At 34.0% G+C, this 15,743-nt stretch overlaps 3 protein-coding genes across 3 annotated transcripts in view; 1 reads left to right on the forward strand and 2 right to left on the reverse strand.

Annotated features, from left to right (window-relative positions):
- Positions 1-6,166: 6,166 nt before the first annotated feature.
- LOC123717388 lies at positions 6,167-9,009 on the reverse strand. Its single transcript, XM_045673351.1, has 2 exons — positions 8,733-9,009; positions 6,167-8,622 (listed from the first exon to the last, which is right to left on the reverse strand). The coding sequence occupies exon 2, from the start codon at positions 8,616-8,618 to the stop codon at positions 7,005-7,007; it is 1,614 nt and encodes a 537-aa protein (XP_045529307.1). The 5' UTR covers positions 8,619-8,622; positions 8,733-9,009; the 3' UTR covers positions 6,167-7,004.
- A 441-nt stretch (positions 9,010-9,450) lies between these two features.
- LOC123717467 (protein lethal(2)denticleless) lies at positions 9,451-12,663 on the forward strand. The gene is made up of 4 exons (XM_045673465.1): positions 9,451-9,574; positions 9,660-9,856; positions 10,096-10,207; positions 10,795-12,663. The coding sequence occupies exons 1-4, from the start codon at positions 9,532-9,534 to the stop codon at positions 12,453-12,455; spliced, it is 2,013 nt and encodes a 670-aa protein (XP_045529421.1). The 5' UTR covers positions 9,451-9,531; the 3' UTR covers positions 12,456-12,663.
- Positions 12,664-14,050: 1,387 nt separating this feature from the next.
- The window catches only part of LOC123716965, a 38,966-nt gene continuing 37,273 nt past the window's right edge, over positions 14,051-15,743 (reverse strand). The window contains exon 8 of the mRNA XM_045672688.1: positions 14,051-15,649. The gene's annotated coding sequence lies outside the window, so the exon portion shown is untranslated. The remainder of the gene's footprint in view (positions 15,650-15,743) is intronic.

The raw sequence follows: 15,743 nt of genomic DNA on the forward strand, positions 1-15,743 counted from the left end.
CATTGCTTCTTTATTTTTTTATCTATTTACACAATCATGCTTTTTCCGAAAGAGGTTCTTTCACTTTCATGACATTAGTTAATCATGATATATTTTATACTTTACACACATGGCGAACATGTATGTAAAGTATAAAATATATCATAATTAACTAATAAGAATCAACGCGGATAATTTGTTGATCTCCCATATACTTACCAATTTTTAATTTATGAAAAAAATAATTTTCATAGTTTTTATTTTATGAATTTAATACATTCATGCAATTGCAACTATTATCTGAAATGGTTAGACCTAAGAATATTCGGCGCAATGTCTTAATTTAGAAATATTGATTGATCTTTTTAATAACCCATAAAATAATATTTAACTCAATAAAATTAGATTTAAACAGTGATCATATGAATCGTGTCAAAGGTAAAACGTATAATTTTTCGTTATACGGATTGGTAATTGAGGTATAAATGAAAACAAGTTTTTTTGCAAACAAAGCTTTGAATATGAGCTAATTTTATTTCGATTAATGTTTGAATAGAATACCAACAATATCTTAAACTATTATACGCATATTACTATACGCATTTGATCAAACTTAATTGCTTGTTTGTTTGTGTATAATTCATTCGACATATTGACATGCTTGATTTATTCCAACGGCGCAATAAATTCTTCCCAACGTAAACCTTATTACTATAAATCCAAACTGTCACTGTCAATCAAAACTTAGTAATGGAATTCGAAATACGAATTATCATTTATTTTCGAAAATTAATTACCAGTTTTTTCAGCTTACGTAGATAATATATGAACTTAGTATTATTCTGAAAACCATAAATAGCTAAGTGGAACCTGTCTATGTTATTTTTATATAGTAATTATTTAATAAATATTGTTAAGAAAAATTTACACACAATTATTTAACATATTTTATATCTTCTTAGAGAAAGTACATATGAAATGAATCGTGGAGTAAATATAAAGGAAAGATCCCTTAGATATAAAGATCACCATAGATAAAAAATTACCAAGACATTGTGATAAAAGCCGGCGTATTTGACTAATTAACTGATAATGGCCCTCGATCCCGCTAAAGAGTTAAACAACATATAATAATTTTGATGTATGGCAGCAGATAAATCTATTAACAGTTGACATCTCTATCGAGCGGCGCGGCACAAGGCATTATTATTTTAATGTTATTATTCAAATTATTATAATCTCGGCAGCCATATTATGCCGTTCGTATAATCCTTTTTGATACGCCGCTTATAGTGTTGTTAGGATTGACGTACACTTGCTTTTGGATTTCGTTGGCGGTGTCTGTTATATATTATAGAATAAACAGTTGAATTTGCGTTTTAAATGGTGTTTTATATGTATTTTACTTATTGAAAACACGCCATCACTGCGTGTAACAATAAAAATTTGAACTACTCCAATCTACGTAGGTACTAAACTCTCTTTAATATTTAACTTTTTCGATAAATAATGGAACAAAACAAAGCAATTGAAACATATGTAGACAATGAACAGAACAGAAGATAGAGAATGAGCTAAGCATTATTTACTCAACATAAAATTACATGAAAAGAAAAACAAATTATTACGCATGCAACGGGCAGGATTATCGCTTACTGGCGATCTCTTCCAGGCCTATTAAGGAAAAAAACTGGAAAAAATAATAAAAATATTAAAGTAAATTGCAAGAAATGCAATAACCAAATCAAGAATAAAATTACAATCAAAATAATAATAATAGAATTACGAAATTTAACCAAAAATAAATAAAAAACTAAAAACTAATCTCACGATTCATGAATTACATTACAGTGTACACAAATAAATATATATTCATACTGCCAAACAATTTTAATGAGCGACGCTCCTACAGAGGTGTAAATGCCTTGTAAAATACGCGCCGGGATATATCGGAGACAATTTATTTAAAGGGTTACCTCTCCCCTGTCCCTCCTTAGAACTCTTTTGCAATAAAGACCATTTTACTCTGACAGCCATACATTTACAAACAAAAATATGTGTTATCGTTATTAGTATAAAGTTTTATTTAATGGTTATTGTGGTCGTTGATTGCAACGCGAATATAATAAATTTGTGTTGATATAATTCAGGTGTCACAAATACTGTGAATAAAATATTCGCAAGTTGGCGGGGAACTTTGTAACTCTATGGACTTTAAAGTATCTATGACAGCAGGATACGAGCCCAAGGTCTGTATGTCAAGCCGCATTCTATATCTTCTATGAAATATGATAGCGAAAATTACCTACAGTACAGTACAGGACCGCTATTTATTTTTTTATAAATACTAGAACATTCTGTAAAAAATGCAAGAGAATATGACATTACAAATTGTACACACATACACACCTCAATTATCTTAAAACATAGAAATTACAAACAACCAAACTAAAAACACAACACGGTTCTTGAAACTACGTTTAAGATCGACTGACTACAATACGGGCCTAAGAGTCAGGTGATGATTGACGTCATAGAAACATAATACCAATATGGCATTAAAGGGCAGTGTTTTATTAGCGGGAACGGGCGTGGTCGTGAAGCCGTACCAACCCTATCGGAAGTGAGACAAAACTTCCTGTACGCCTTTGTTGCTTCATTAGACCTTTTTGCCGCGCTGAAATGAACAGCGCTTTTGGAATTTAAAATTTTGTATATTTTGTAAAATACTTAAATTTAGAGAAAGACTTTTCTTTCCGCAGTTTAGGTTACGCGGAATATTGAGACTATTTTAAGGGGTAGCTCTACGCCTAGATGACCTATTTATAAACTTAAATATGGAAATTACTATGACATAAATATTCTAAGTTTTGGAAAATCTAATATTTACCAAAATAGACACAAAAAAAATCTATTTAAAGTTAAAATTCTGCAGTAGTCTTGTTTACACGGAACATTCCTTGTTTTGAACATTGTAAAATATTTTCTAAAAAGAAAATAAAAAAAGACATATGTCAAAATATAAGTCACATCACAGATGATTTAATTAATAATAATAGATACAGTATACGAAACAAATTTCTCGAAAGCTGTTTTGAATCTAAATTTATGTGACGAATATTTTACGAATAATTACGAGGTTTGTTAATGTATTTCCTGTCAAAAATAAACTACAATTTACTGGATTTAAGTGTGTTTTTAACCTCCGCTAAATTAAGACAATATACTGATATATTAAAATGTAATTAAAAAACTTTCTTTCTCTATAAATCAGTCATAAAAAACTTTATACCTACAAATAAATTAATGTTAAGGCCCAATTTTAAGACATTTCTGTCAAAACGTTTCCCGCAAAAGTCAAAGGATTGTGAATGAATTGTCGGCGATTTCTTTGATAAAAACTGATTATACATCTATATTAGAGCGAGTATCTTGTTCTCTTCATGGTGTTGCCAGTTTAACATTAAGTTATATAAAAGTACTTACTACTTTTGCTCTTCCACTTACGCTATAAAATATTATATGATGGATGCCACTAAATAGATTTTTGTAAAACCTATTTTAAACAACATAAAAATATTTAATTATTAAAAAAAGATAAAATAATTGCTGAAATTCCAAATATTATTATATATATAAATATATATTGTTATGAATACCCAATATTTGGGTATATTTAAACATAGCAACCCCATTTCCCACCTCCACACGTTCACTGGCTGTGTTACCCGATCTCTGTACTATTATGTCCATTATTTGGGCAACACTAATTGTGCTCCTTTCGAGACGGGAATGGGCTGTAGCGTTGTTGTTTGTTCCATAATAAAAGCGAGATGTGGTGAAATTAGTCAGGAATGTTCTTTATACGCTTTTACTAAAAGGTAGAGAGGGCCAAAGAGGTCATTTTTCTTACCTGTATTACATAGAGGTTTACATTGATGTAGGTTTTTAAGTAGTTAATATACCTTAAGAAGAATTTGTTTAATTAAATATACCAAGTCCTTAAACGAAGTATGAATTGTATTTAATTCCAGTTGAATCACTATCACACGCCTCAAGAACATGAATACAAAGACACAAATTGAAAATACGCTACTCAAAGAATTGATTGCCTTATTGAATGCACTTCACAACCCTGAGCTTACGTTCGAATAACGGCTGCCAACCACTAGAACTCTTTTTACGCGAAGCGACAACGCTCGTACGGTGAAGTAAAACATGGGCAATGTGCATGGCTTACCACCGACAGCGTATTAGGCACTGAAGTCTGATCACCTACTTGCCTATTTCAAAAAAGCATATGATCACGACACACATAGAAAACTGACGCCCAAATCTAACAGCTTATTTTATTGTGCCACTAGATTTTTCCACAATAAATTATTCTTAACACTACATTTATGTGGCGTGGCTTCTGCTGCCGATTTTAAACGGCAAAATATGCATATTGTATAGGCAAAACTAATACAAAAAATCTTTTTTTTTATCCTGTTCGTATTCATTCATACTCTACTCATCACAATCACAACTTATAGTAAAAAATCAAATGAATTAGCAGAGCATAACGCCTGCTATTAACCTAGATAACGTTCTCTTGTTCATCTCCACATAATTTACTGAATAACAAAACTCTACCTGCTGAATAAATATTATAACGTCTTGTTTTTAAGCATTGGAGTGTAACAGTTGTACAAATAGATCTCAAGTTACGTTTTACGATACGTTGCACGTCAACTAATTTGTCGAAAATGCTTGATATTTAATATCATCTTGCATCAGAGTGTTTTAAGTAAATATTTTTGTTGGATCGAAATGTATACGCGTCTACACATATTTAGAGTGAACTATATTTTTTTATTTTATTAGAAACTTTTGCAACAATCCAAAATGATCCAACATAGATATTTTTATGCAACGCAAACATTAATTGGATATTATTATTATTTCTAGCAACTACAATTATTAAAAGTTAACGGATATTAAAGGGATTCAAGATTCATTAAGTTCACCGTAGGAATCGGAACCAGAAAGGATTTAACTGTCCTTAAATTAATCGTCTATGGAAATGTTATAACTTAAGATATGGATCTGGGCAATTTAGTTGCCGAGAGTCAAATGGTCAAGGTCCTGGAATCAAACCTTACGTAAATTTGAGTTTGAAGTTCTACGCTTCTTGAAACCTATCGTTACTTTTTGTAAAAGCTTAAACCGGTAATAAATCTGACTTAGTTTTTATGTAGCCAACCAAATTACAGACTATTTCTCGCATAAGTATGTCTACCTGTCTCTTGTTATATTCAAACCAATTCTAAAGGTGTGATTGTTGACAACTGAGTTCTAACGATAAGCCGATTCCCACGACAAAAATAGTCCAATATACGAATAGAGCAAGTCAAGCGAAATAATCATACTCGTTGACTTTTATTGTATCAAAAATCCGTGCAGTAAGGTTTCTATTTGGACTAGACATTTCCTTTGTTGATCTCCGAAATTTACAAAATTTCATATTTATAATAAATGTTAGTCAAATTTAATCAAAACAAAAAATACGTTCTCTTTTATTATTAGGATTTTTATTGTATGCGACATCTTTTGGCCAGTAGCGATTAGAAAGACTTATACTCTTAACTCTCATAAATTCTTAAGCTAAAGCTAATAAATCAAATTGCAATGTAATACGCGAAAACTTATACTTCAATTAATATATTGATCATTTGATGTACACGTTGTAAGTATTAAGTATTTGGAGAATCACTACATCTATAGGCATTTAAAGTAATTGTTTAACTAAATTACTCTATCACGCCATCTCGCGACAAATTAATAACTTCCTTAAAACCATAATTTAATGTATCTTAGATCAAACTAGTTCTGTTTTCAAAATATAGATGTCATAGTTTTTTTAATAAGATAGCAATATATGTAATAGTTTCAGATAATAAACTACTCATATGAAATTATTTGATAACATTTGGTACCACCACCCAATAAAAATTTAAATATCAATATAACATTTATCTTAATGTAAATAATTAACTCTTCAGGATATAACATTTTAATTAAAGACTCCATAATTTCAAGCACATAATAATATATTATAATACAAAATAATTTTATGCAAATAAATTGTAATTAATCTGAAGGAATATTATTAAAATAAATTTAACCTAAAAAAAATTATGCCTGTCATGGTTTACAAATTTACATCTTATTTACTTTCTAAAAATGGCACTAATAATACAATTTTATGATAAAAATTATAACTGAATTTAATCAAAATAATATAATTTATACTAAATTAGCCATTTGATACTATAACAGTTTTAAATTTAATATAGATGTTTTAAATGTCAAAAAATGAGCTGTTCATTTTACAACCTACAGTTCAAATATAGTATCAAGCAGCTTGTCTAGTAAAAGATAAGAGATTTGTATCTCTGAACAATTCATATGCAAAATTATCAACACCATAAACGCAGGAAAAAATATACCTTCGTTTATCACGGTACTCTTGTTAATTCCAGTTAAAGCACAAAAATTAAAAATTGGTATTGACATGACAATATTACAAATAATTACTTTATTTAAACGATAAAAAACGGTATACTTTTAAAATATATTATGAAAGTCAACATCTATTTAGATAAGCCTATAAAAGTTGTGATGTATTAACATTGTGTTCCAAATTTTAAATGATGTATAAAATTACTCTATATATAGCATATTACTACTAATTCACTCTTACGTATTTGAGTGTTTCATATCACTAAAATCTATAAATATTAGATAAAATGTGCTTTTATAGGCACTGACCAAATCCATATGCCATGATCTATTACAATTTATTCAGCAAATTGCAGGCTAGATATCTACTAGTTAGTATATTTGATACATTACAATTTCATCAAGCTAAAATATACAAACAGCATTTGCTTAACACTGGTGGACAATTTAAATTAAACCAAATAATAACCTATACTCAGTAGCAAGAATGTAACTTTATAAGTCAGTTACAATGCATGTTGTTAACAAAAAAATTTTCTCTGCTTAGGCTCCACATCACTATCACTATCTGAAAAACAAGTAGCAAAACCACTTTTGTCCCTTAATGAATCCTTTTTCAATGATTGTTTTTTAATACTTGTGATACACTTCTGTTGCGGTGCATCAGTATTTCTAATATTCTTCTTTGCACATACTGGGCTCCCAACATTTATCACTGGACTAGAGCTTTCCTCATTTGAGTTGTTTTGTTCACATGTGTTTTCAATAAGCCTTTTACGACTCCTAGTTCTGTATACAAATCGTTCTGGTGAGTTCTCTTTTCTGTCATTCTTTTTTTGAGGTGGTTTTCTTTTATTTTGTGTATTTTTTACCCGTCTAGGATAACGTGATGTAGCACTGCTGCCTGATTGAAAGGACTCATTTGCTAAGTGGCCATTATTCTTTTTCGAGATGTGTTTTTCATCAGTTGAATTTACAAATTTAAGCAAAGATGTGCTTTGGTTTATCCTTTTTGATTTTTCTTTATTTGAAACAGTGATTAGATTGATCACATTTTGAGATGAGTCTGTACTGTTATTTAAAACAGCTGCTTCCTCACCTGTGTTCATCGACTTGTTTACACAAACAATTACCTTGTTGCCATCATCTATGTTTTGTCCAGAATCTTGTATAATAATCTTGTTAGTCCTTCTTCTAACCTTTCTAGGTGTTTTTTTAAGTTTAGTTGAACGGATATAGTTTGCTGTGAAGCCAGATACATCACTGTAGTCTTCATATTCACCATTACATGCTTCATGTTTTGATTTCCTTTTTATTATATCTTTTTTACTTCTAGTCAGTTCACTATCTAATATTTTCATACTATCTTCACCTTGTTTAGTTTGTATCATTTCTTGACTTGTGATGTCATTAATAGCACTTTCATTTATTTCTACAGAGGATTCAAAGATTCCTGTAGTATTCATACTTTGTTGAAGACGCAAACTCCTTCTTAAGTTTTGTTGTTGAGATGGGGTTTCCACCTTAGGTGTAGATCTTGCAGTTTTATTTCTTGTAGTTAAACTATTTTTATTAATTTTATGAATTCTTGGCTTTTTTGGTTTTGGTGTTGAAGTATTTTTTATATTAATTTCAATACCACTGCCGGATGAAATTGATTTACAGTTATTAACAACCTTCTTAAGGTTTTGCTGAGGAGTTTCAAAGTAAACATTCTGCTGTTTCTCAGATAAGTATGAATTATTATCTAGTAGGTTTTTCTTTTTCTTTTTCGGTGGTGAAACTTCATTTTCAACTGGAAGTGCATAATCTCTTGAACTGTGAGCCTCTACAGTTTGTTTCTTCATTAGTTTATCATAGTCGTAGAGGCAAGGAGCTCGTTTTGTATAAACCCAATAAGAAATCTCATCCATATTGTTCATAAAGGGATCTCTCGTAGGCAGGTTAAAGATAATGTCGGTTTGAATGAATTTACGTGGGTGAAAATCTTTGTTGTACATTGACTGAGAAGAAGACGTCCCAGGCATTGGATTGGTGTGAGGCATATGCAGGTCCCTCGCATCATCAGTTCGTCGCTTCCGCTTGACCCTACACGCCGGTGACCAACATTTCCCGCCATTTTCTTCACATTCCATGCACCTGGAAGGGTTTATTTTATAATTAAAATACATTCATAGGTATAAACATATTTTTAACTATTGCTGCCACAATCGCAAAAAGCTCGTACCAAAACAAGTAAGATTACTTACGTTTAATGTGGTTCAAATCAGCATTTTATAACAAAACATGACAATTTTACGAAAGTAATAAAATTAAATCCTTTAAATCGAATAAACACAACCTATGTACTCTTGTTAATTTTGTATCAGGTGTATCAATAAGGTACCTTATAATATATTAATAGTTAAGGTGATCTTAAAAACACAGAAAAAGAAAATTATATAAATCTTATTGTTCTGGTAGTAAATTCTAATACAAATTCACAAAATTATTAAATTCAGAGTAAAGGAAAACGAAATATTTCTTGTGACGTCTGACACTCAAACGGAACACCAAGCCACAGAGTGTCATGACTATCGATAAAAAAACAATATTGGAAAATGGAAGCTTGCCATACCCTTTGAAAAAAACGCCACATTTAGCTTTTTAAACATAATGTTTTTATTATAAAGTTTTCATTTAAAAAATAACAGTTCCGCCACTTTAGTATCAAGGTTTATTTTTTTATAATTAAAGATAAATGTGGAGAAGCTGCCATGCATTCATGATAATTTTAAGCAAGCATTGTTTGTTTTTTTTAATATTATAGCAATAGTTTTATCTTTATGCCGGCATTGTTTGTTTGTATGTTTCCTACATTCTATTGACATTCTCTGTAGAGTCCAGATTGTCATCTACGATAGGCATGGTGCATTTTAAATGTTTTGACTTTTGAATCTATCTGACATTCTGACAATATATTTTGCGGGTAAATTTATCAAGGGATTGCTCTTTTGTTTTGTTTCATATAATATTATTGCAATTTGTTTAGTATGCTATAATTATAAAATGAACAATTTACAAAGTGTAATTGATCGTCAGCTAGGCATTTGTAAGTATAATTTATTTATACTAAGATTAAGATATATGACATATTAAATATTCGCAATAACCTATAAGTTTGTTTTATTATTTAGATGGTCGGTTTAACTACGATAATATACTGAAACGGTTCGTGGTACACGAGGATGAGTCTTATTATGGACTGCAAAGCAATGCCCAGGCTGCCAATTTCGATCAAGACTCGCCTATATTTGCTTGTCGCTTCTCAGAAGCTTCAGGATATGAACACATAGTTGCACTGGCTGATGAAGATGGTCTCGTTACTATTCAGGTAATTTAATTTTCACAAAGCTTTGTAAGACAGGGCGTGATAGAATTCTGTTAAATAAATTTATCTTCTTTATGTAAAATATACTGTATAGTATATTTTACTAACTGTATATTTTGATAATTATTTAAATTGTATATTGACAATTTGTTACATTTGTGGTATTATCTCTGGAAAATATTATAGACTTGTCATGTATCCATTATGAATATATTTAGTAATTATTATGAATTTTGTTTCAGGATACATCAACAGCATCAAAAGCTAATTCTTTGGAAGGGTTTCAATGTCATGATAATGCTGTTTTTGATTTAGCTTGGATGCCTAAACACATGAATTTTGTCACAGTTTCAGGTAAGGGTAAATAAACCACATCAATAAAACTTATTTTGCTGGAGGAGCAAGCCATGTGTATTTATGAGCTTGACTTATTAATATATTTTTAAAGTCTAAAATTACATTTTCTGAAATCATAATAACCTTTGGAATAAATGGGCTCCCAGTGAAGGGAATCTTCCCTAGGAGATTGTTGCACATTGAAATATTAATAAAAAAACTAATTTTTCCTTCCTCCTTAGTGATGGCTGTTTTTTATAGCTGATCTGTAGGCTCGTTTGCACTCTCATTATATAGAGGAAAGGATTTGAAATATTATATAACTCATTTAATTTGTATATTTCCATTATCTTATGGGCACTTTACTTTTTCACAAAATAACTCAAAAGCTTAATTGTTTCTACCAGCATTTTACAACATATTGTTGCAAGTTTTGTAACAATTTCTTACCTACATGATAGACTATTATAGTCTTCAACTTCAACATGAGAAAATGTTAATTCATATGCTTTATGTTTTATATACCATTATGTATATGTCTTATTATCTGGAAAATTTCACTCTTTCTTGTTGTGTATAATATGTATGACAATTCTTTGTTATAGGAGACCACACGGCTAGCCTGTGGAATGTAGCAGAATCTGCACCTAGACGAGTAGTTTTATTCACTCACCACACGCGCTCTGTAAAAACAGCGGTGTTTCGACCGCAAGAGCCAGCGGTGTTCGCGACGGGCGCTAGAGACGGTCGAATCCTTATTTGGGATGTTCGAGCCAATAATCAACCTTCTGTAGTAGTTAAGCCCGATAACTGCTTAGTGAACTGCCACTCTTTAAGTTTTACACCCAAAACCCCTGGTTCACACTCTAAGAGAGCTCGTCTTGATCCCCACCGTGCCATATCAGTTACTGGTCTCGTTTTCCAAGATGACCAAACACTCATCTCATGTGGAGAATGCGATGGAATTATCAAAGTGTGGGACCTACGCAAGAATTACAGTGTACACAGAAGGGAGCCTCTTCCGAAACACGCTATACCGTACTGCGGAATGTCCACTAAAAACGGTTACACAAATCTTATCATTGATAACGCTAGAATGCGTCTTTATGCAAGTTGTATGGATAATTATATTTACTGTTTCAATATATCCACTTACAACACCATACCTGAACAAAGATACAGGGGACACGAAAACAGTACATTTTACATTAAGACTAGTTTAAGCCCCGACAGTATGTATCTTGTCAGTGGAAGTAGCGACAAAAATGCCTATATTTGGAATGTCAAGTATTCTGACCCGATCGTTAAACTAACCGGGCACTGGGCTGAAGTGACTTGCGCTGCTTGGTGCCAGAAGGGCGACGTAAAAATCGTGACATGCAGTGACGATGCTCGTCATAAAATTTGGAGAATCGGGCGTGAGTGCCTAGAAGACGATGTGAAATATGAAGGTAAAGCTGAAATCGTGCCACGGAGAGATATCTCTCACCCGGATCTATGGAAGGCTAGGCATATTGACTTGACACCGAATTCTCTCAAGAGAAGATTAGGAAGTAACAGGTCGAGTTCGCAGAGCCCAAAGCGTATGCGAACAGAAAGTACCACGGGAAGAAAAACAAAGAGATGCCTTACAAACCTCATGAACGCATCTAAGGGTGAGGAGTCTCTAGCTAAGAGACTCAGACCAGATGTTATTCCTGAAGAGGAAGAGCCAAAGTTATTGCCAGCGGGTTCTAAACGCCACTTAAACGATGATAGAGATAGTGGAATGAAACTTTATAATTCAGATCCAACCCAAACGACAAGCGAGTGCTATATTGCGCAAGCTAGTTGTTCTTTTACAACTCCCACCAAAAATTATGAAAAAAAATCCTACAAACTTCTTTCGCCAAAAAGTCCTAAAGCTATTTCGCCATCTACAATGTCAAACAGAACTCCAGTCAAAGTCACCCCGAGCAAAGTTAGAATTATCTCTTTCTCCACTCCTACAGAGAATTTACCTAATTACGTACTGACTGGTGAAGCTCCGCACTTAAGCTTAATGTCACCAGTGAAGAAAAAGCAGGATACGACAAATTGGTTGACTCTGATGGTTCGTCAGAAGAAAGGTAAAGTGGAAGACAAAGGCCAAATTACCTCAGCTCCTCTTAGTCCAAAAGACCAAAACACACCAACACGAAGAAATTCAGCCACAGAAAGACCGCCAAAAACAAACAAACCTGGAGCACTACTTAAATATTTTAGTGTTTCCAGGCGAGAGAACTGATTAGAATAAGTTTAAAATCTATTTTACCTATAGACAACTAGTTAGTCATCTGGGAATGGACTTAAGTTATGTCAGAACTGATACAGGCATACTCAAGCCCAAAAACTAATTTTTAATGTTTTAATTTAAGTAAGTATGAGGTAAAATCTTATAAACTAGTTCCTTATAGGCCTTAAATTAAATGTTTTTATATTTAGGACAACAATAAATATGCATAAAAAAATGTCATGTTTTATTACACTTATAAACCAACCTTGATATTCATATAGACCACCTGCCCACCTTGATATTCATATAGTACGGCCTCTCCTACCCGGGGTACAAATTGGAACATCCAATTGTGCCGCGGGCGGGAGTTCGCTTGTACTTCAGAGTATATTTGTTATCGTCGCCTCGGACCGAAGGAACAGACCTATCTAAACTCTGGCTGCGCTTAGACTACGATGACCCTACGTGATTCTACGTATACTGTATAGGTCACATCCAAACTGCTACATGATTCCCTGGTCGAAAGTGTTCCGCCCGCTGTGTTAACTCCCACAGTGCCGATTGGCTTGGCTCTAAAACCACTGATCACGCGGGAAGATCCTTTCACGACTTTGTTTTAGCTTACGACTTGACGCAAATGGTCCCTGCGATTACACAAATACCAGATGGTCACCCTCTACGGCCTCGCTACGGGGGCTGTCGCCGCGTGTGGCACAACAAATCATCAGAGTGGGATGGAATGCGGTCTTTTTTGTATCCTCCCGTTGGGCCAATACTAATGGGCCCACATTTGCTTTTCGTTTGGTTAGGTAGGTGCCGTTGCTGACTCTGTTATCGAGGTGATCCTCCAGGGAATGGAAGGCGGCTTTGCGCCGTTAGCGAGTATGCATTAAAGCCTGGGCGGAAGCAGCGTCATCCTGTGATGCGACTGTCAGCTAGCGTAACAAAAGCATACAACTCCAGGTCGTCAAACGGGAAATAGCCAAGACAAAGTCAGAGAACATTGCCAAATTTGGTGAGAAACTGGCCCACCTTCCATCGGAGTCTGCCTGCTGGTCTCTTGCTAAAGCTGTCCAAGGAAATTTCTGTCAGCCCGCCATTGCACCTCTGCACGGGGAGGATGACTCGCTGGCCTACACCGCGGAGTTCAACATGACTTTGATGACCAAGGGAGATCACGACAAACCATTTCGCGGTGTGATTCTTCATATGCGTGAATTTACTTCTATAATTATAACTTGCATATAGGTACATAATATATTTTGTCTACATATGTTGTTTCCTAATGTGTTCTAACTACTATAATAAACATTAACTAACCGAACAACCAACCCTAAACTTAGTATTGAGATATACGTATGCGTATTCATCATGGTTCGAGTTTAGGGTTTATAAATTTTGTTAAGATAGGTCGTAATGTAACTGTACATATATATTTCTTAGATCTGTATTTAATAGATGTCGCTTTTAAATCATAATCTCAGTAGCGTCGCTACGCTAGAGGGCGCTATATCATGCCTCGGTTGAACTTTTAATTTGTACTAATAATTCCCTAATCGTTTTATTACCTTAAGGCCTAAGGGGTAATTTCTGAAATAAAACAAGGGTGAAGATGTGCCATTGCTCACTCTTTATTACGCTTGTTAATTCAATATATAAAAACAAAATATAAATTATCTTGTAAAATATCACCAGTGATTGTTGAACGCTGCGTCGCTTTAAGCCCCTGCTTGAATACTTGCATAAAAATAATCGAGCGATGCTCAGGGACAGAGGCTCGAGCGACGCGAGCGCAGGCGTCAGTGTGACGTCGGTCGTAGCGAGAAATTATAACACAATATTAAGAAAATTAACAAATGAGCCGCCTCCGCCATACAATTTGTTATACCTACTACATCTAAGACTGCACTTACCCTACACTTAACACTATGTACATACAATCTTTATCCAAGCGATTTAAAAAAAAGTCTTAGTACTTTTATCGTATTAATTTGAAAATTTGTTAAATGTCTTTATCATTAAATTCACTGAATTCACTCGCACCACATTTTTTTTCTTATTTTATAACGTTTTAGTTTTGGTTTAGGTATAACACAACAAAGAGTTAACAGATTTTTTAGCCCTGCTAAATAAACTAACATAAGTTACAACTAGGTACAACCGATAATCTTGATACTTGAACGAACCACGCGCGCCATTCCGTCCCCACCCCCGTTCCCCGTCCGACCCGAGCACTCGCATCGCGTTTCCCTTTCCCAAAACATACAAAACCTTTTTAAAAAGCGGGAATCGAAACGACTGTAAAAAATACTATGTATAGAGAACGCCATATTGCACAAAGGGCGCGGCGGGTTCGTATCAATCGACAAAACTGTTAAAACATTTCGATAATGTATAAAGAAATCACGTCGCATGGCTCGAGATTTTGTGTTAAATGAAAGGAGAGAAATACAAGAGGTGAGGTTTTAACACAAACAGCCAGCGTATCAGTCGCAATTCGAGATCAAATAGCGAGGCATTTGAAGCCTCGCGTGACCGCGTCCATGCTTGGGGCCTGGCGCACCTCGCGTGGGGCTCTGCGCCCCGCCCGGGGCTCACCGCTCCCCGCTTGGACCACCGATTATAACATACCATCCGTCATGTCTAATTTAAATTACTCGTTATGTAACTAACAATGGCTCCGTACAAAATCCACCGCTTACAGGTATCACCGAAACTGTCACAGTTTCCGTCATAATTGGAAGTTTGACGAGCGATACACACATCCCGATATACTATAACAGTTTAAACACAGTATTCAAAATGAGTAAATACTTCCAAAAACTACGTAGTGTCGGCGGGTCGACCCGGCGCTCGACTAACATCTATCAGTAAGTTTGTACTTTGATCATTATTTGAGTGTAGAGGAACTAACACTGGAGCGATCTCGATTCGATACAATGATATGAAAGTCGAATAGTCAGCAGTCGTCCGGCGCACGCGACGGTCGCATTGTTTCGTGCGAACGTCGCTTACTAACACTGTGTATACGACATATAGTTTATTGCGCTAACGGATAAGTATAGACTAAATAGAGGCGGGCGATGTTTCGCACGAAACGGGCGGAATCCTGTGTCCGGCCGCCGGCGCGACGCGTCACGGCGGGCCCAGTAGGGGTTTGGTACGATCCTTGGGAAACTGTACTGATTGCGAGCGACTCACAATTTCTGGAAAGAAAAACAAAACGTATGACAAAATTGTAAAGTTAGTATTACAGTAATACAGATATACAATGTAAATCTGTTTGGCAAACTGGATCAG

The sequence above is a fragment of the Pieris brassicae genome, chromosome 12 (assembly GCF_905147105.1).
Source record: "Pieris brassicae chromosome 12, ilPieBrab1.1, whole genome shotgun sequence".
Classification (NCBI taxonomy): Eukaryota; Metazoa; Arthropoda; class Insecta; order Lepidoptera; family Pieridae; genus Pieris; species Pieris brassicae.